The 20,595-nt window shown below is 34.4% G+C and overlaps 2 protein-coding genes across 3 annotated transcripts; both read left to right on the top strand.

Moving 5' to 3' along the window:
* The first annotated feature begins 1,346 nt into the window (after positions 1–1,346).
* Positions 1,347–3,533, top strand: LOC147543424 (transcription factor BEE 3-like). The gene is made up of 6 exons (XM_086635141.1): positions 1,347–1,848; positions 1,936–2,061; positions 2,342–2,407; positions 2,493–2,561; positions 2,672–2,752; positions 3,209–3,533. Exons 1-6 carry the CDS (start codon positions 1,417–1,419, stop codon positions 3,302–3,304), a joined length of 870 nt encoding a protein of 289 aa, XP_086491267.1. The 5' UTR covers positions 1,347–1,416; the 3' UTR covers positions 3,305–3,533.
* Positions 3,534–9,012: 5,479 nt separating this feature from the next.
* LOC147543423 (zinc transporter) lies at positions 9,013–17,576 on the top strand. Of its 2 annotated transcripts, XR_015223406.1 has the most exons (12): positions 9,013–9,278; positions 10,716–10,908; positions 11,064–11,149; positions 11,740–11,824; positions 12,202–12,280; positions 12,444–12,574; positions 12,706–12,792; positions 12,928–13,040; positions 14,420–14,550; positions 15,617–15,730; positions 16,812–16,898; positions 17,279–17,576. XR_015223406.1 is itself a non-coding variant. In XM_086634738.1 (11 exons), exons 1-10 carry the CDS (start codon positions 9,220–9,222, stop codon positions 15,727–15,729), a joined length of 1,077 nt encoding a protein of 358 aa, XP_086490864.1. In that variant the 5' UTR covers positions 9,013–9,219; the 3' UTR covers position 15,730; positions 16,319–16,409. The 2 variants fall into 2 exon arrangements, 1 of the variants encoding a protein (XP_086490864.1); XM_086634738.1 differs by lacking the exons at positions 16,812–16,898; positions 17,279–17,576 and adding an exon at positions 16,319–16,409.
* The last annotated feature ends 3,019 nt before the right edge of the window (positions 17,577–20,595 follow it).

The raw sequence follows: 20,595 nt of genomic DNA, 5'->3' as shown, positions 1-20,595 counted from the left end.
CTTATTGAAGGAGTAGGATAACATTTGTCCATATTCCTACGTATTTGTATGATTTTCATGTAATTTCTACAGATTAGTACAGACTTCTTGATTTTTGTGATAGTTATTATCCTATAGACAAAGAAATATGCCCACTCTCTTGAACGTCCTTCACATTAAGGGTACATATTGTTTTCAAACACTGCTCATGCAATGCAGTAAAAACATTAAATTTCGATAATAAATTACAATCTCAATCAATAAATATAAATAATTTTTTTCTCCCAAAGTGACAAACCTTACTAAAAGTCCAAAATCTTTTATGACCCCACATTTACTGGACATATCTCCATTATGTGGTCCCCACCAAGGGAACACCACAATAGAAGCTAGAATTTCCACGTGGCCCTTCAAGTGCTTCTCTTTTTTATTCTATTTTTTTTAATAATAATTTTCGCTATGAAAAATATTGCAACACTTTATATTACATAGCATATAATAAAAGTATTTTTTCTCGAAAAACCTAATCTGGTCTTAAAAGAAAATTATTTAGTTATGGATTTTCTATCGTGACGTTTTTTTAATTTCTTGCTTAAAATTTATCTTGTACGTGAGATAATATAATGCAAGTCACTAATAATTATGTTCTAAAATTGTTTTTCGGGTGAAAAATGATCTAGCAAGAGAAACTCTATACAAAGTGGGAAGGGAATTCCAATTCAGTGGCGGTGTCGATTTGTCAATTTCTTCTTGATTTGTGTTCTAAGTCAAGAGGAAATTTCAGACCGTTGATTTGAAGTTTTCTTTCCATTTTTTCTAAAATATCTTTTGTTCTATCACTAATGTTTTTTTTTGTACATCGAGAGTGGGTATATTTCAAGTAATTACAATTCTTTTTCTGATACCAAACTCAAGTTAAAAATAATAATAGTGAATAATTTTTGTTCGACATCAAATCACGTTTAAGATGTTTTTTTTATGAAACATATCAAGAGTCATTACGTTTACTACATGACACTGATTATATCGTGAGTGACAACTCAGATGAGAATTGGATGAACACATAATTATAATTAACTGACTTGAGATAAAATTTAACTAAGAAAAATTAACATCCTCACCGATCTTGAGAAAATATAGTTAGTAAATCGTTTTCATTTGGGCTATACAAAAAGCAAGTGGCCTCCCTATGTTGTTATGATCCATCACTCTCCAATACATTAAAGGGAGGGGCAAAAAGGCCCCCGACGAAAATACTGTAGGCCCCCGGATTACACATGGTTTGTGCTTCATCCGGGGGCCTTTAGCCACAACCATAATAAATGAAGTCCTATAAATATTTTCCGAACTCAAATTCAAACTCACAAAATAACCATTATTTTTCGTGAACACCTAGAACCTATTGATCTTCAAGAACTTCAAAAACTCCAAATTTTAATGGCTGAATTTACAGGAGAAATGCAGAGCTTCAAACCCACTTTTCCATACTTAGAGATGGACTCAAACATAGAACTAATGAACCATTTTGTAGATCTTAACCCAAATGTTTTGGACAATCCTACTTTGGGTAATCTTCAAACCTTCATGGGTTTTTCTAGTGACATGAACTCCTTATTTTCTCAACAAGAACAACCCAAATTCCCTATTGAATTCAACCCCAATAATCTTGATAACCAAAATCATAACCAAGTTATATTCCAACCATCAATAGATTGTCGAATTGGAGATATTCCAACAACTGATCAGTCCATAGTATCAAACAAGAAGCGAAAATCGACCGAAGTGTCAGATACTAGCTCAGGGACTTCTTTTACTCCAATTTCTGTAACTGGATTAGGAGGAGAAAATGATAAGAATAAGAGAAAGAATGTAAGTTTTTCGAAGTTTCGTGTTTATTTTCTTTAGGTCTTTTTGTGTTTATGAGTTTTAATTTTGCAATATTTACTTGAAAAACAGAGTACAGGGAGAGGGAAGAAAGGGAATAGAAACAATGAGAAACAAGCAGTAGAGAAACCAAAGGAAGTTATTCATGTTAGAGCAAGAAGAGGTCAAGCCACTGATAGTCATAGTTTAGCTGAAAGGGTATGTTCTAATTCATCTTTCCTCATTACAAATTTGTTTTTTCTCCAGGTCAGATATGAAATCTGACTCAAGGTCTGAAATGACTCAAGTACAGATTCAAAATGTTTGTTTTTGTCGAACTCGTCTAATTAGTGATAAGGTTGATAATAAGTCAATTTGAGTTAGACGAGTTAACTTCAGACAATGAGAAAAAAAAACACCTATAAAAAACTTTTATATATGTAACTTGATAGGTAGGAGTTGAATTCATATTTTCAATTGCTTCATTTTTTTTTTGCAGGTAAGAAGAGAAAAGATCAATGAAAGACTAAGATGTTTACAACACCTTGTTCCAGGATGCTATAAGGTGAAAATTAGTCATAATTCTTTTATTAAATTAACTATATATGTTTTCTCAACTCTTATTTTAACATGAGTTTTGATTTATGTAGACGATGGGAATGGCGGTAATGTTGGATGAGATCATAAATTACGTCCAATCGCTACAAAACCAAGTTGAGGTGAGACAAAAAAATGCATATATAGATGATTTTTGGGTATATGAAACTTAGAATCCTAGTTTGAGAGTTAACATGTTAATTATTGATTCAAAATCTTGTTGTGTTTTTAGTTTCTCTCAATGAAGCTTACTACTGCAAGTTCTTTTTTCGACTTCAACGTGGACCTTGAAGCTATTCCTCAAACAACGCAGGTCCTTATTTGTGAATCCTAACTCTCTTTCTAGTTTTTTTTTACTCAAATTGTTCAAAATCTTGTTAAAATTTGGCAATTTAGTGCGATAGTGATATAATTATGTGGCTTGTTGAGAACCTAAATTTCGTTTATACCATCGTTATCGTGTCTTATTGAGCGATCGTATAGAGAACCATAAAAAGATACGCCCTTTCTACAATAACTGAGATCCTTATTTTATCGTTCTTTGAATTGTTTCCTTGTTGGCTCATTGAGTAGGTGTAAATATGGTGTAGAAAAAAAGAGGTGTAAGTTAATTCATCATAGACTATACTCAATATATTAATAGTTTATGTGGATAAGTTTCCACCAAAAAAGGAAGTTCATGTATATACTTTTTATAGAAATTTTTTATTAAGTTTGTAGTTATGTTTTGGATGAAAGTGAAAGATGAATTGAGTGTTTTATGTTGCAGGGGACAAATGCATATGAGGCCCATGAGATGGAAAGGTTGGTGAGAGGAGAAGGGTATGGAGGACTCACTTGCTCACACTCTACTTGGCCCTTTTGACTTCAATTTTGGACCTTACTTTCCCATATATTTGTCCCCCCTCCTTATATAGAATATATACTCTTTTTATTTATAAATGTTGAAATAGATAAAAACTAGCCAAGATTGATAATATCTTAGTACTAATTATCAAAGAAAAGTATGTATTATCCATTAAGCTTTTACTCTTTTCTTCAAATATGTGAAGATTCAACTTATAATGAATGACTTCATCTATTATCATGGTCTACTCTCTAACATAATGATATAACAATGCAATTCGCCCTAATTGTGCTAGTTTTTGGACAACGCCAATATGAATGGTTTGAAAGCTACAATGCTATTACGTAAGTATGATTATAATTTTTGGTTCGTAGTTGTCTTTTTTGTTGAAAAAGGGTCTTAGTGGTCTTGACTACAAATAAAGAATTCACAAATCTTCACTAAAAAATCCATTGTTCATTTTGAAACCAAAGTAATTCTAGGATTATCAACTAATTAAGTTTAGGTGGTGTATTTTGATTAAGGTTTTTGGTGAACCTAAACGGAACAAATGTAAAGAGAATGAAGTTATAAATATAGAACTCTTTTAGAAAAATACTACCCAAACAAGATTTCATGGAACTATAGTAGCCAAACAAAACAAAAGAATTGCTTTTACAAGCAATAGAAAACCCTTCTTTTTTCCTTGATGACTTGTTCCATACAATTTCTTGAGCACAAGTTTATTTCAGTGGCTAAAAGTACAAACACATGAGCTTCAATCACTTATTAAGTGCAGAATTTTAGCCGAATTTAGTTGCCTAATTTGTTTAGTTTATTTTATCTTTTGATCTTTTATCAATCTCTAATCTCCGTTAATATCAACAACTTTTTGAATGGGTTCTCCAACTCGATGCATTGGACAGCAAGACATGTTCTGAAGAAGATCAAAGTTTACTCCTCTTTTGAAATGATAAAGTTTTTGTATGTAAATAGAAGCTCTAATAGCAAAGCTAACTCCCTAGCTATTAGCTCTAGAAAACGAGGATGTAATGTAACTACTTGTCTTCCTGCCTGTTCCTTTTCCCATCATAGCAACAGTGTACCGAACTTTATTATGAATGAATAGATGTTGTGGTTGTTTTAAAAAAAAAAATCTCCGTTGGATGTTAATGGAGGTGTCAGATTGTGTTAGAGTAGGACTTTGAAAACTTGAACTTCTAATAATAGAGGGCCATTGAGCAAGGGCGAAAGAGGATGAAAACAATATAGTTTTGTGGATAAATAGTTAACATTGTTACTTGTTTTCTATATGTCACTTTACTTTTGTAATTAAGTTTATCGGCTTGTCAAACTCTTTGTAGCATTTACTTACATAGTTCATTCTAGATTGTTTTGCGTCAATGACAAAATCATACACTTGTACTGACAAGTGGCAACACAACTCAAAATTTGCTATTCATATGACGATCTCTATTAGATACATTCATTAGGGTTTGTTGGACATTATTGACAAACCACACATTAAATTTGCATTCTTCAAACTCAAAGCGTAATTTGATAAACAACACATTAAAATTTGTATTCCTTCAACTCAAAGCTAATTAGAAAAGTACAAAAAAAAAAAAGTAAAGTACAGTATAAGTTTTACATACTTAGCTGCGATACTTCTCTCATTTAAGTGGAGACTATTCTCACCGGAAAAGTATAACATCCTAAATTAAAAGATTTGTTGGTGTACATCAAATATTGAGAAGGGGTATGGCAAAGATATTGTGACAAACTTGAAAGGATCAATGCGGGCCACTAATGGATCCTGCTTTTTTTGGATATATCCGTTCAGGAGAGTCTATTATTCATAGAATAAATGATTCGACAGAGGAATTTAACATAAAGAATTACATACCTCTCCCATCCTTCAACCTTTCTAAGCATAAAAGTAAAACAAAAGAAATAGTTTATTATTTAATATTTTATGTTATTTCTTGTCTAATTTCTTATTTTTTTACTTTCTTACAATTTTTTCATTTGAGAGAAGATAATATACTACGGGAAGTTCTAAAGGCGCTCTACATTATTATTATTACAGGCACCTTTACATATGAATTCTTCAAATTTGTTAGTTGTGGCACCTATAGAGGTACCCATATAATAAAAAAGGGGTAAAGTAACTCATTGGGTAAGTAGTACTTCTTCAATGAATTTCGGAACCAGTATTACATAACTATAAAGTAAAATTATATTTATAATGTGTACAAATTTGCATGACAAAATTTTAAAAGTTAATACGATATTTTTTTGTATCATGGTTATCATAATTATCTTAATATTCTAACTAAAGAAAGTAGTAGAGGGGGTTTTTGGGTTAGATTTACAAACAAATGGAACTCGTTCATCAAAAAAAAAAAAAAAACAAATGGAACTCAAAAAACTAAATCAAGTACCAAAACCATGGACAGATTCTTAACAACTATCATACACCTTAAAGAAAGAAAAGGAAAGAAAGACTTAATTTCATTAATAATTATTCAGAAATCTTCATATTTGAATTACTCAATAACACTTGAAGTAGCTAATAACTGGCTTTAAGCCTGTAATTTCAAGAAAAATAACACTTGAAGTAGAAAAAAATACATAAGCTAAAAGTTAAGAATGTAATCCAACAAAAGCACATATTTCTTCACTAATGGTTCACTTAGTTAAGGAGTTTGAAACTGAATAAAAGGTAAAATAACAAAGAATTTCAAGAAAGAGACTTCATCCCTAGAGTATTGGTCTCCACATAGTTTTGCCCTTGTAATCAAGTGCCATGATAACATTAAAAGTACATAAATATAATTTAAAACTATAAAGAAAACGCCAAAAATATGTTACCATTGCATTACAAATATTATAGTTCAATTACAAACTAAGTCCCTGAAATGAAGAGAAGGGAAATAGTTCACATATAAGTAAAAGGTGCAATTTATTGCCGTGATTTTTGTAACTCTTGACCTCCTTGTCAAATTTTCCACCAAACAACAAAAAGAAGTGTAATAGAGATCTGAAACCTCTCATTGTAACCAATTTCCCCTCTCCCCTTCCCCTGTGATATTCTTTTAGTATTTAATATTTTTCAATGAAAAAGTGAGGTACATGATTTGATAGATTTGGGGATATTGAAGAGGAAGGAGAGCTTGATAGGGGCCATCTACTCCACATAATGGGATGGATTTGATAAGTAACATATGAACCCTATAATAAAGTAGCTTTTTTGTTTTGTATCATCAACCTATTATTATATTTCCTTGACTCCCTTTTGACCAAATGTTTATGTCTCTTTGAGGGTTCATGCACAAGTGAAAAGATCATCAATAACTAAAAGAAATGGGTATCTCATCAAACAAAAAACTAAAAGAAATGGGTAGGCCATGTTTTATCTCAATTCAGATTTTGTAGTCTGATTTAGCTACTCTCACTAGCTATCTTATTTTAATTAGTTCTCCATGAAAAGTTGGAAATATCAAGAAGAATAACATGTTCAAAAAAAAAAAAAAAGAAGAATAACAAGTATCCTTAACAAAAAGAAAGAAAGAAAGAAAGAAAGAAAGAAGAAGAATAACAAGTATGGACTAAGTTCAAGTGACACAATGATCTCAACTATATGGGGATCTCATTTAGGGGTGGGAATCGGTCCGGACCGGTCGGTATCGGACTCTAACTTCATCGAACCGGTCGACTCGGACATAAACTGTTGGTGACCACCTATTTACTCGGGCGGACTCGGACGGTCACTCTCAAGAATTCTTTGTCCATTGACCGTCCAAGACCGTTTATTTTACCGGTCCAGTTGGACACCGGACGGTCTCGGTCCGGACTTTCCAATAAATTTACTTAATTCAGAACTTTATTTTTATTACCACAAACAAGTTTACTTACAAATGAAGATGTTTAGCCAAGAAATCAAAAGTAAATATAAAAAAGAAAAAGCACAGTTGATCATCATTTGACAAGATATAATTAAGCCATTCACTAATGTTTGGTCTTCCAGAGGACTATATGACTATAGCCAACGAACATCATATATTTATATGTCTATAAAATTCAACGGTCAACTTCTAAAAATGAGGACAGTTTAGTCGGTCAACCTATTCGGTCACTCGTACCGGTCGGTCCTTCGACATAAAATTTTGACCGTGACCGTCCGCCAATTCTTTCGGGCCGGTCGGACACTGACCGTTATGACCATCGGGTGTCCATGGACACTTTTTATCTCGGTCGAACGGGTCGGATAGCGGTCTTCCGAATCTTTTTCCCACCCCTAATCTCATTATAAAACCTTTGAAAATTAGAGAATTAGAGAGGGGGTGAAGTTTAGTTAGTCTCTAACCACTTATGCATAAGCTTGTGTCTTACATGAATGAAAAAAAATCATGTGATTGCTAAATATTTATGTTTGCATTAGACTAATTACACAAGTAACTTTTTTTTTAGATTTTCATAATACTTCGCAGAAGAATTTCTAAAGAAATGATAACATAGAAAATAAAAAGCAACAAAATATATTTTGAATCACACCTCTACATCAGGCCGTGGGCAGAGGTTTTACTTTGGGAAAAAAATGGGCCTTCCGTCCACATGTGACAATTAATTGGCTGAAGGTCCAAAAGGACCAAAACGGCAAAAAGACCACTCTGCCTCTTTGACAAAAAGACCGCTCTGCCTCTCCGACAAAAGACCGCTCCGCATAGCCTCTACACTTAAGTTGAGCATTGACTATCATGACACTTTACCATCGTTGTTCGTGTCTTGTTAACCTTTGCAACCATTGGGGGACGGTCGCTTCATCAATCTGGTGTGAACAATGTCAGTCTTCAAGACGACTTAGATGAGGAGGTATACATGACCATCACGTCGGGGTTCTACAAACAAGGTAAAAATCAAGTATGCCACTTGAATAAGTCCCTCCGGACGTAGAACACAAGCCTCTAACAATGGTTTGACAATTTTTCAGTTGGTTTAAAGGCAGGAGGCTTTAACCAATCTTGCTCAGACCTTTGCCTTTGTTGTTTTTTCAGTGGGTGGATGATTACATCCTTGTCAATATCGATGATAACATCCTCACAAACAATTACGACAAGGCTATTAGTCCCTTCGACAACGTCTTGAACACAAATTTCTCTAAAAAATCTAGGATGACTACTACGTTCTTGGAACCGAGGTTTCTCGTTCTTCTAAGGATACATTTTCTTGTCAATAAAAGTACACCTTAGACATTCTTCGAGATTTTAGCCTCCTCGGAGCTAAACATGTTCCCTTAATGACATAACAACATATAAACTTGTTATCGATGACGGTACACCATTATATGGCCCGACACAATTTTCTCATCGTTCGATTGGTTGATTCATTGCTACGTGATCTGACATCGCATTGTCAGTCAACTACCTCAGTCATTTTATCCAACACAATTTTCTCATCTGTTGATTGATTTATCTCATTTTTCGGTCAATTCTCTCATTTTCTCTCTCGTGGACTTTCTCAATTTAAATCAGTTCTGTTTTTCAACAGTGATACGGGTGACGACTACCTTGGTGATTGCATCTTAATAAGACAAGGGCTATTTTAGTCCCTTCACTCGCGGAAAAGATCAAAATGCCCCTTATCTTATCGACTACGTAACCAAGAAAGTCACCAGGGAGGTATTTGAGTATTTCTATTATTTTTGCCGTTTTTTAAAGCCTTTTTCTATCATCACTAAAGGAGGCGCCTTTAGATGTGGTTTCCTATAATTCTGGGCTTAATAATTTCGGAGGTGCCTTGCCCATCAGATTTTCCCTGCCTCCAACTAATCTTCAAGCCCGAGGGAAGAACTTCCCTTCCGGAAGAAGAAAGCCTTAACGTCTACATGAAATGAAAATCGCCTAATTAATCTTCAGTTCTGAAATCACATTTTGAAGTCTGAATTTATCAAAATGATGTCGCCTAATCAGATCTCTGATAGTCGACGAACTCCACATTCTACTCCTTTTAGGTAAATTTCTTCTTGCGTTTTCCCTCCTTATTTCGATTCAACACCCTAATTCACCTGAAATCTTCAACACATTTCGAATTTAGGTTTTTTTTCTTTGGCGAGGTTTAAGTTAAAAACCACTAAGTTCAATCACTTGTCTGTTTGTTTATTTAGGTAATATAAGTTAAATTTTTAGAATTCCAGTTAGATTTAAAGAGAATCAATTGTTTTTTATTTGTTTAATACACATATAATGACCTAATTAGATTGTTGTTGATTTAAAGTTGGAGTTGACAGGAAATTTCAGTTTTTTTCCCCACTGAGTTATGTTTATTCTAATGTCAACAAGTAGTCTACTCCCCCTTGTGTACCGCCCTACCTACTCGATTCCCTATAACCCAACCCTAATTGACTATATTTCTTTGTAAAACTCTACAAGCTCGAGTAGTTGGGTAGTTAACTACAAGATTTTCTAGTTAACTAGTTAAGATTCGAAATTTTGTGGAGATAAACTTAATGAGAGTAGGTGTGTCTATTATATATGCATTACAAAGAGTACATATTGTTGAGACATTAGTAAAACGTATCTGATACTCACATGGTAGCGTATTGCGTACAAGTACCCATACCACGTAGTGGAGTGATCCGTGTACTAAGTAAGACTGGTTAATTCTTGTAATATTGAACTTGGATATCTGAAGTATTTAAGCATTACTCGGAAACTGTGCTTAAGCTAGGTGTAGTATCTTACCTGGTTGATCACCAAGGAGTCCCTTTCCGGGGTTTTCAGCACTTCATTTATGGTGTTCGTTTTACATTTATTCGAAAAGATATTGATGCTTATTGGTCTCCGCCACTAGTGAGGGTGCTGGACACGTTAAGGCATTTTATGCTCATAACGTAACTTTAAATTGTGTGAAAGTATGTGAAAGAAAATCTCAAATTATTATGCAGAGGTACCCACTGAAACGCCTACGAGTGTCCGGCAAGGGCACGAGTTATGCAGTGCATGACACAAGTTATATATTGTCTGATGCCAGTGATTGAGAAGGCTTGATTTGAAATAACTTCAATAACCAAAACACTTAAATAAGTGTTGTTCATAACTTCTCTTTAAAGTTGAAAATGCTAGAATCCTTAGTTGTAACAGCTACACTTACTTGACATTGGTGTAGCCTAGTCAAATATGCACAACATGAATAGTTATCTTAGCTCTTCTTTATCGTCAAGATAATGTAATAGATATGCTTTTATATGGTTACTTAATTGTACTAATGAAGGAATTGAAAAAAAGGACATGGGAGATAGGCATAATATTTTGCAATCTAGGCTATCTGTGCAAGAAATGTGTTTATTTCGTTTATATTTGAAAGAAATGTAGCTTTCTGGGCTCCTTTCTTCTTGATCTTCAAACTTTTTTCTTGTGCGTATTACATCTTGTTTCTTTTCTTCTTGTAGGCGCACCCCCTTGCAAATAATTCATATAATTGGGAACTTCATGAGAATCTTGTCAGTTTATGCCATGTATAACTATTTATCTCAGGAAGGAGCTTCAGTTGTAGTTTTTATTTTTAGTTGTTTGGTTCCATCATCATTGATCTTTTTGGTTTTGCAAAAGCCTTGGAAAGGAAGACCCCTCTCCAATCAACAGGTTCAATTCCTAACTTCTTATTAAATGGAAAATACAATAAAAGATAAGAAAATGGTTTCTCTACTTGCTTTCTGAGGATCTTCTCTTTGCGGCTTGCTTCATTGACTTCATTATATAAGGTTGTTTTATCATGTATGAAAGAAATTGTGTGTCAGGTGGTACCTTCGATAATTAATGGAGGGATAACTGCGTTATACTTTATCTTGTGGGGAAAGGGCCTGAAGTCATGTGGTCCCCTCAGGTTAGCTGATCTTACACATTCAAGTTGTTTACATGCTTCTTAGACAGATTTAACATGATCTAAATTCTAGAGTCTGGACTGGGATCATTGTAGAGTTTATAACCTAGGTCATCGACTCATCGTGATCTAACACCGTGAAGTGTTTGTTGTGCTGAATTTTTTGAGAAAGCAATGAAGTTAATAGATGTTGAGTTGTTTGACGCTAGTAACAGTGTATATCTTTCGACTTTCGGTTCCTAAAGTGGGTACGAATAATATTTAGCATTATTTGTTATTAGCTGAATGCTCCAGTTGAATAAACATCTTGGACTTGAATAGACAGTCCAAAAATCTTGAGTGAGTTGTATGTTATCTTCGTTTCACTTAAATAAAATTTGAGGCCATATTCTGCTTCAAAGAGAACCCTACATGTTTGAAAGAATGTCCATGATAAGTTCATGGGTTTTGATGTTTTGCTGTTGCCAATACAACTGATTTTTGCTCCACATGTTATTTTGGACGGAGAAGGATATGATACTTATGCCGTTTTCTTCCTAACTTCTGACAAATAGAAAAATTGTAATTTACTTTTGTTTGTTATTAATTTCCAGAGCTATTCTTGGGGAGTATGCGGGTGCTGTTCTTGGGGTTCTGTCTGCAGTACTGTATGGGAGAGGGACCCAAATATGGAAAAAGGTTAGTAGATATGCTTCGTAATCTCCTATTGAGTAGTTGTATTAATGGATTTTTCGGGAAACTTACTCTAGTTTGTTAGACGATTGCTCCTTTCTTTCTTATTATCACAAAAGTTTCTTGGGATGTAAAGGTTGGATTTTGCATATACAACTTCCATCAATGATCAAATGTTGTCTCTATCCATGGTTTGTCTTCATATCAAGCCTACGTTCAGTTTTTCTCCAGTTTGGTCTTTATGGATTAATCGTTCACAGGCTGTAATCCATACTATATTTAGCTTTATGGTTATATAGATGTACACACGTTACCACACACACACACACACATATATATAAATAAACGTCTCCATTGCTGATTGATACCTTAAACCATACCAGGTGGGCGGACTCATAGCAATGTTGGCAGCATTCTACTTCTTATCTCAAGGATGGGCCACGACCACATCCTCTCCGTTCAATATCCTTTCAAAGAGGAACTTTTTGTTACTTACCTGTCTCTAATTTAGATGGTTTAGAATAAAATACATGTGCGATGTCCACAATAGTGAATACTCGTTTTGCGACTACAAGTGGGTGAGGATAGTATTTATGTGTATATTGTTGAATTTGACATGAAATACCCTTTAAAGATAACCTTGATACAGAGGGGCAAGTTAATGAAGTATTGGGCATGAAGCAAATGGCAGTTCCTATATTTGCTGGAATTTTATCAGCTCTGAGAAGAGTTGTTGCGCGCCGCATATCACTTAAGGTACTGACATCCATTTATGTGCTATAGCGCATTAGTAGTGGGTTCCACCACTATGCTTCCATTTCTTTCCATATTTTGCGAGATACTAATTGACATCGTGTCTTTTATTTATATCTTTCCGTTGCTTGCAGAATCAGCTGAAAAAGCGACTTCATGCAATTACTATTACTTCTGCAGCATGTTTTCTCTTTCCTTTGGCGATTTGGGACACGCTAATGGTTAGAAAATGCACTTCTGTTCATATATGTCCTGGTCAATTTCTTTAAGCAGTCCTTTTGAGTTCCATAGAGGGTTAAATTGATTAAGAATTGGTTTTTTTCTTTTTTGTTTTTTTGCTCTTTGTGGTGGTTCAGGGCTCGACTTCTGATAGCAGTACGATATTGCCATTTTCACTATGGCCACATTTGAGTACAATTCTCTTTGGAGTTGTCTTAATCTTCTATGTTGATAATATTGCTGAAGAGAAGTAAGTTTGCTTGCTATTTACAGCTTCTTCGACCCTTATATTATTTCTTACATTTTCATTGTTGGTGCAAGAGTTTCTACTTTTGCAAGCTTGTGAATTGTTATTGTTCTGTACGTTTCTATACGAACTCCATTAGGTTTTTGAACGATAAGAGTTCTCAAACTGCACAAGCTTTGGAAACAAATTTAGAATCTTATTTAGCTTATTTGCTCGCTTGCTTCTGTAGATCATCTTCCGGTAGTCAATAAACATTATCACTTCAAAATAGAGAGAACCAATAGATAGCACAAACCTTTATCATGAATAGGAAAGGAGATCATCACGGCTACACAAATGCATTTTTGACCATGTCTTATTTAAAAATATTGTGATAAGATGAGGTGCTAACTGAAAGTAAGGATAATGTTGAAGGGATAGAGCTAATGAAATTGTGGAACTAGTAATGACTAAGGACTGTTAATCAAAATGAACAAGAATGAACTGAAGAGATGGAACTCATATTTGTATTATACAATGGATACAATACTTTAACAAAAAGAACCATGCGTAATATGTAAGAGCCAGTCTGATTGTCAAAATAAGCAGAAGCCCAGCCGTACTAGATCATGACCAAGGGGATGCCGAGATGTAGGTTGATAAATAAGTCTAAGATTAAGTTTCATCGTAGATGTTCTTACAATAGTAAATTACACTAGATTAGAGATGTATTGCCTAATATTATGTGCATAGCTCAGTTTATTTGTATGATTTAGAATATCTAATTAATTTTTTAGCGTACGCTACGTAGCCATAGGGACTTGCAATGTCTTGGAAAACTATTTTATACCTTTAGCTGCACCACTGCATAAGCCTTCTCTATGGCTCAACTAAATAAAAAAATTGTGCATATCTAACTTCTTATTTGTTTAATGTATTGCTTAAATAGCTTTAATGTAAGACACGATGACCACATAAACCGAGCAAATTAAACAAATAAATAAAGAAAAGAGGCAATGAAACCAAAATCCGTCAAGGTGATATACGGGAGTTAGTGTCAATGTGTAAGTGGCATATGTTGCGAAGGTGAGCCTTGGAGCTTAATCCGTGGCTGCTTTTTAAACAATGGGAACTTTACCATTTTGTCTTCTTTCGTAAAGAAGGCAGTGAGAATTCAATGGGTACCGCCAAAAGTTCTCTACTCAAGAAACCATGCTATAGTGGTGTCATTTGGATGCCATAGTGCGTAGGTAGTGCTTATTATAAGTTCTCAAATAGTTCTGCAGCTTGTTTATCTCATGCTACGTCAAGTTATTGACAATTTACATTACACTTGACTTAAGGAAATTTGTCCGGAAAAAGACTCTTGCTTATGAAATTTTCTATTTTGCACATATCTGCAGATTGCATATGGTTTTTTCTTCCCCGAGACATCTGATGGTTGCAGGAGGATGTATCATTGTACTGGAAATTGTACATAAAATGGATTTTTCTCTACCAGGTTTTCTAGTATGCTCCACAATTTTGGGCTTCGGTACGTGCTAGAACCTCTAGATTCACCTGATTCTTTGTACAATCATATTCAATTAGATACATGTCAGATAGAAGATCATTTTTACTATTACCTGCAATTTCAAGCTTAAGGTGACCGCCATGTTCTATCAGCTTGTCATATGTTGAGTGATGCTGAGCCAGGAGATCTTCCCTTTGATCGCCGTTGGAGTTCATTCTTCCATTATTAGAATACCGGACTAAATATGCTAAATAAAATACTACAGTATTCCCGAGTCACTTCCTATGTGGTGTCCTTTATCTGTTTCTGATATTGGTCGTGTTGGACAATTTACCTTCTGCCAATAATCGTTTAGTAGTGATACTCTCTGGTCTCTGCTCTTAAAATGTTGGGTTCCATTGTACTTCTTAGTCACAAGCGCCACTTATGGATTACGACTCCATAACTTTGGTCGTTACCCTGTGAGGATTGTGCAATTATTCAGATCCGGATTTATGCCTTGGTGGTGTTCACTGATGTGTTATCATGTGAACCAGTTCATAGTTAGCCTACATGAATTTGAAAAAGTAGGGTAAACTTGGCCACAAGTTAACTCAAATTTCTGCCTACCAAGGTTGACTGGCTATATCTTATTATGTGTTTGCATTTAAAAAAGGAACACAGAAGCATAAATTAGACTGTCCATATTCTAAAACATTGAATACCACGTTGGACACATATAGCAAATATTAATCGCTGTTCTTTGTAAAGGCAATCAAAACTCAACCTTATTCAGTGACATGTTTAGCCTTTGTTTTCGTCTGAGAAATGGAGATTTTTTTTTGTGTGTTCTTATATTTATTATTGTTATTATTACTGTTCCTTTTTTTCGATTGATCTTGTTGTCAGCGGGTCATAAATATATATTAATGAAGAAATTGTTTGCATTTTTTTTATTGTGAATGTTATTACTTTAAGAGAGTGTGTAAATGTGCCCGCAGTTCCAATCTACATGAGATTATCATCTTGATAGAGTAAATATGTTTTCCTTTTGCAGCTCTATTATGTCGCTTTTTAAAGGTAAAATGGATTTGTATAAATTTTGTAGGTATTTTCGAAGCAACTTCTTTGGAACGCATTAGGAAAGACTCGCTTCAGCCTTTGGAGATGTCAGAAGGAGCTTTTGACGCCCAAAGCCAAGCCTCACCCCTTCCAAGTTAAAGTATGTAATTATGAAATTTCGTTAAGTCCTTCAGCTTTTATTCTTATTCTTGTACGCCTTTGGTGCTACACACTGCGGACTCTTAAATCTTGGCATATTGTAGGGAGTATCGAATATTAGTTCCATTTTCTAATTGTTCTGGAAAGTAAAAGTAAGGAAAAAACATCCCATCCATAGATGGGAAAGTTATAGGGTTTTGTAGTGGAATGTTAATAAATTCATTGACTTGATAATACAAATAACTACTCACACAAAATAACTTCTCCAATGATGCAACTCTAGTTGGCTTTTTTCATAATACAAAAATTAATTAACAAGGATAGGAAGGTCTGACTGCTAGACCCATTAAAGATGTCAGTGCATCATGGGGTGGATGCTGCATGACCATGTCGGACATGCATCATTTACACCTCCCCCTAACGACAAAGAGGTGGAACTCTATAACAATACATCACAAGGAAGAGGACCGTCTTCGTGAATTGAGAACGTGATCAAGACATCTATCTTCTGGTGGTACATATTTGTTTTCTTTCTTAATCATGGAGTTCTACCAACCGATTTGCTCCTGAATAATAATTCTTCTTGCAGGAGAAACTCTCCTGAAACCAGTATAATCTTTCATGAATTTAATATAGTTCACGAACTGCAAAATCAGTGGAGAGAGTGACAAGATAGTCAGGTGGTCTGCTACACGATTTTCTATTTCAGGAATCTTACCCCACAAATTTCTGATTTCTAAGAAGTTTAGATATAACCTAAACTAAATCTTGTATCTTCACTTACATATTGTGCTGCAAGCCCAATTGCTGTAGTGTGGAAGAAAATAGACATAGTTGAAGAAATTGGCTAGTAGTGTTGCATATGTGTGTAGAGATCTTTTGTTTGTGTTTTAGAAAATGCTCTATCTCGTTTCATTTATTTGTCTTGCAAATTGTTCCTTCTACCGATAGTTAATCCACAGAGATTTCTCTGATTAGCTTCTTAAAAGAATTAGGATCTAGCAGATTATCGTTTATTTTTGTTTGACTTGTTCCTTTTGAACTTCCGGATCATTACTTCTTTCCTGTTTTTATTTTTCCAGCGATCTTATGTCAGTAGACAATGCAAGTCAGAGTTCTTCCTTCTTTCTCCCCTTGCGAGAAGGTGAAATGGACGTTGAGCGAACTAGGTATTTTGCATATCTAATGTGGTTCATCCTTTCATACTTTCCTTTTACGTATCAAACGAGAAAAAGGGCATTCATTGTGTACAGTTAAAACACAAAAATAACTGTTCACTTCGTGAAGTTGATATATACTTTGGCAATTTTCATGTCCCTTAATCCTTCTTGTAATTGTTATTAAATGTTCTGCCGTACACGAGAAATTGTTTTTGTTATTATATGGACTCGAGAGTCATTAATACAGCATGAATTGAACAGCTCCGTAGCAACTATAACAGAGACATCTTGGGCCTAGGGTCATGTAAAGACTCTCAAGGCCCTCATATGGGTTCCTTCAACCTTATTTATGCTCCAGTTCAATAAATCATGAATTTCTATTTCTATAGGGAATCGAAAATGGGACTTCTGTTACGTGGAGCGGGTGTTAAAACTAATACAACCAAGTGGTGATGGACCACAAGAAATGGTGTTGACGTTGGGGCAGTAACTATCTGATTTCTTTCACCAAATTCATGTAACTAATTGTCAAAATTTCCTTAACTTATAAATCATCAAATTAGTTAGGAATTTATATGAGATTTTTTTATAAGCATGTTTACGCGAGGTTATGACCATATATTTTGATTATTTGGAGATCTTCAAATAGTAAAACTATATTTAAAATGATAATTGTAGTTTTTAAAAGATAACAATAGAGATTTTATTTGGTTGTTTGAAGAAAGAAAAAAAAAAAATAGAAGAAAAAGGCATCATGTGAAAACTTTAAATGGGAATTATTAAGCAGTTTGGTGAGAGATGGAGGGATGAGAAAGAGCAATAGTGTGAGCACTTATAAGAAGTGTGTAATTATTTTAATTTTAAACATTTATCTTGTAAAGACTCTTCAAAAAGAAAGGTTAAGATTTACTTAAAATAACTCAATGACATAGATTTATAATTGTCTTTATAAATTAGCAAAAAAATTAGCAAAAAGAAAACTCTCTCTTGTTACTTTTAATGTAAAAGCATGATTTATCCAGTATAGTGTAACTTGAAAACTGTTCATTCTCAAATTGAAATAATTGTGGTTGTAGAACCCTTCCGAGCTATGAAAAAATTTAACTTGGGTGTAAATTGAGGATGTCGACAAGGATAAACAAGAGACTTTACACTTTAATTGTTTTTTTTTTTGAGTAAAATTGGAATTACATTCATAAGTAGAAATCATCCATAACATTACATAGTTTGAGAATTTTAATTCCTCTGAAAATTACATGAGAGTTACGTACGTAAAGTACTACACAGAACTTTCAAAAGTAAAGTGCCTCATGAAGGAAAAGGAATAACAAGACAACAACAATGAAAAGACCCTAAAGGTCGATAAATGAAAAGATCATCAAGATCGAGAATGAAAAGAACCTAAGAGCCTGTTATTTGTTAAGGTCTTTTTACTAGATCTTCAAAGTCCGGATCTTCAAAGATCTCAAAAGTTTTTTATGTTTCAGGAAAATTGTTTATTAAAATTGTGAAGGTCCAGGATCTTTTAGGTGGTGAAATTTTTTATGTTCCGGGACATTAAAAATCTTAGATCATTAAGTTCTGAATCATTCTTATTAAAAATTTGAAGTTCTAGATCTTTTTTTGTTAGAAATGTAAGGATCTATTTTAAATCTAAGTCGTTCAAACAAATGGTGAAGATTAAAAGAAAAGTTATATAAATACTTGTTGTTTCTTTTATTCTCTGCCCTCTCTCTCATTATTCTTACGCAAACACGAGACGCTATAGAAAAAAAAATGAAATATTCTTTGTTTTTTGTCTGTAAAACGTGATAATAATTACTAAAATTCGACGATAGAAAAAAAAGTCAAATGTTAGAATGTGTATCTGGGGAGCAAGAGGCATGCCCTGAAAGATTTATCTCTATAAAGAAAAGGTCTAAATCAATAACGCTAAACTTTAAAGATCTTAAAAACATTGAAAATCTCACAAAAGTTCAGAACGAATACCCCCCCCCTAAAGGTCATAGTTTTATTGTACTAGAACGTAAATAGCCTCCAAACAAGAGACCCGCTGCCGCCATCGCAGAAAACCGCCGTCACAATTGAAAGATCGCCGCCACTACGAGGAAACCACCATGACCAAACCACAAAACCACTATCATCTCAGACCACCACCATTATCATATAAAAACCACGAGAAAACCACCAAACCACTAAACAAACCACCACCATCACTTTCGTTCAACATACCACCACCAACATACACAAGAATAACAAACCACCACCACCATACACAGCAATAACAAACCACCACCATCACTTCCATTCAAACCACTGCCACCACCATACACCAAAAATCAGACCACAATCATCATCGTTCAAACCGCCGCAACCACCATATACCAGAAACAAACCACTACCATACACCGCGACCGCCACCACATCAAGAACAGAGCGACTACAACGATAATAAGAACCGCAACTACCACCACAACCTAAACTGGATCTGTGAACCCTCGCCAGATGTAGCGAGGGTTCCACTCCAATCTGTGAAACCATAGAAAACTATTTTGCGGAGGGAGAACAAACTTTTATTAGAAAGAAAAAAGGTTCCGGTGAAGGGAGGACCCTTCGCCGGAGAAAAACGAAGATCTCTGGGAGGTTTTCTCTAAAAAACGGTTAGAGAGAGAAGATGGGAGAGAGAGAACGGGTTATTTTTTTTTTTACACTCCAATTGTTAAAACAAGAAAAAAGCCAAACACCTAGTTAGCAGAGTTGCTGAGAAAGTTTCAGTATGACTATCGATCTATTTGCATAAAAAAAGACTACCGATCTAAGTTAGATCATATACCAAATATATTGTAAAGCAAGGGAGAGGTGAAAGTGTTTGAAAGATTGAATAAGGGAGGTTTTGTGTTTGAGAGATTAAAACTCCTGTGGAGGCAAAAAAAAGATTGTTATCACGACAATCAATCACTACAAGAAAAAACGGTTCTAGCGACAAAAAATTTTGTCGCTAAACATTAGATTTTTGTTGCAAAATTTTTTTATCGACGAAACTTTTTTTGTCGTCACTTGGTCGTATTAGCACCGCCAGGGAATGTATTTAATGGCGAAATAAAAGTTCGCCGCAAAAAGTACTTTTCAATGACAAAAACTATTTAGTCATAGAAAATATTTTCAAGGACAAAATGATGAGTACGTAAAGTACTCCAGTTTTGGGCTTTATTTTATAGTCTTTATATGTTAATTTTGATGAAGTCAATTAAGTTACATGGTTTTGCAGGAAACTCCCAAAAAGATAAAGAAGTTACTAATACAAGAAGTTCCTAAAGATATTGAGATAGATATATGATTTGGTAACTATTAGAGATGAAGCTGGTTAAGAGAGGGGTGTGTCTGCAAGAAGACATTTGTTAGGGGTTAAATGCTAAATAGTGAAAGTCTGTAGGGTTGGAATCAAACTACTAAAGAGATACTGTTGCTGCCTAACTAAATTTAAAGTGGTGATGACGACATCATGACGTCAGCATCCACTAATGGGTGAAATACTTAGGCGGTGCTGTTTCGGGAATTTGATGGGTTTTAGATTTTGAGATTTCTAAATAAGATGTGTTTCCTAAACCCACTTCTGTCCTAATTTTTAATTGTTTCCAAAATCTTTGGCTATTGAGATATTATAAAAAGAGGTCTAACCCCATACAATTAAGGACACGAATCTCCC

Source organism: Eschscholzia californica, unplaced genomic scaffold (genome assembly GCF_041429995.1).
Source record: "Eschscholzia californica isolate CP2 unplaced genomic scaffold, dmEscCali1.0.p SCAF_4, whole genome shotgun sequence".
Classification (NCBI taxonomy): domain Eukaryota; kingdom Viridiplantae; phylum Streptophyta; class Magnoliopsida; order Ranunculales; family Papaveraceae; genus Eschscholzia; species Eschscholzia californica.
Note: the sequence above shows the minus strand (reverse complement) of the source record. Positions and strands in the feature narration are given on the sequence as shown.

Excerpts from the sequence above, each read along its gene's own strand:
- LOC147543424 (XM_086635141.1), top strand. The coding sequence starts at position 1,417 with ATGGCTGAATTTACAGGAGAAATGCAGAGCTTCAAACCCACTTTTCCA. Across the intron at positions 1,849-1,935 it reads ATAAGAATAAGAGAAAGAAT|AGTACAGGGAGAGGGAAGAA; the intron begins GTAAGTTTTTCG and ends CTTGAAAAACAG. Across the intron at positions 2,562-2,671 it reads CGCTACAAAACCAAGTTGAG|TTTCTCTCAATGAAGCTTAC; the intron begins GTGAGACAAAAA and ends TTGTGTTTTTAG.
- LOC147543423 (XM_086634738.1), top strand. The coding sequence starts at position 9,220 with ATGATGTCGCCTAATCAGATCTCTGATAGTCGACGAACTCCACATTCT. Across the intron at positions 12,575-12,705 it reads CGCGCCGCATATCACTTAAG|AATCAGCTGAAAAAGCGACT; the intron begins GTACTGACATCC and ends CGTTGCTTGCAG. Across the intron at positions 13,041-14,419 it reads GATAATATTGCTGAAGAGAA|ATTGCATATGGTTTTTTCTT; the intron begins GTAAGTTTGCTT and ends ACATATCTGCAG.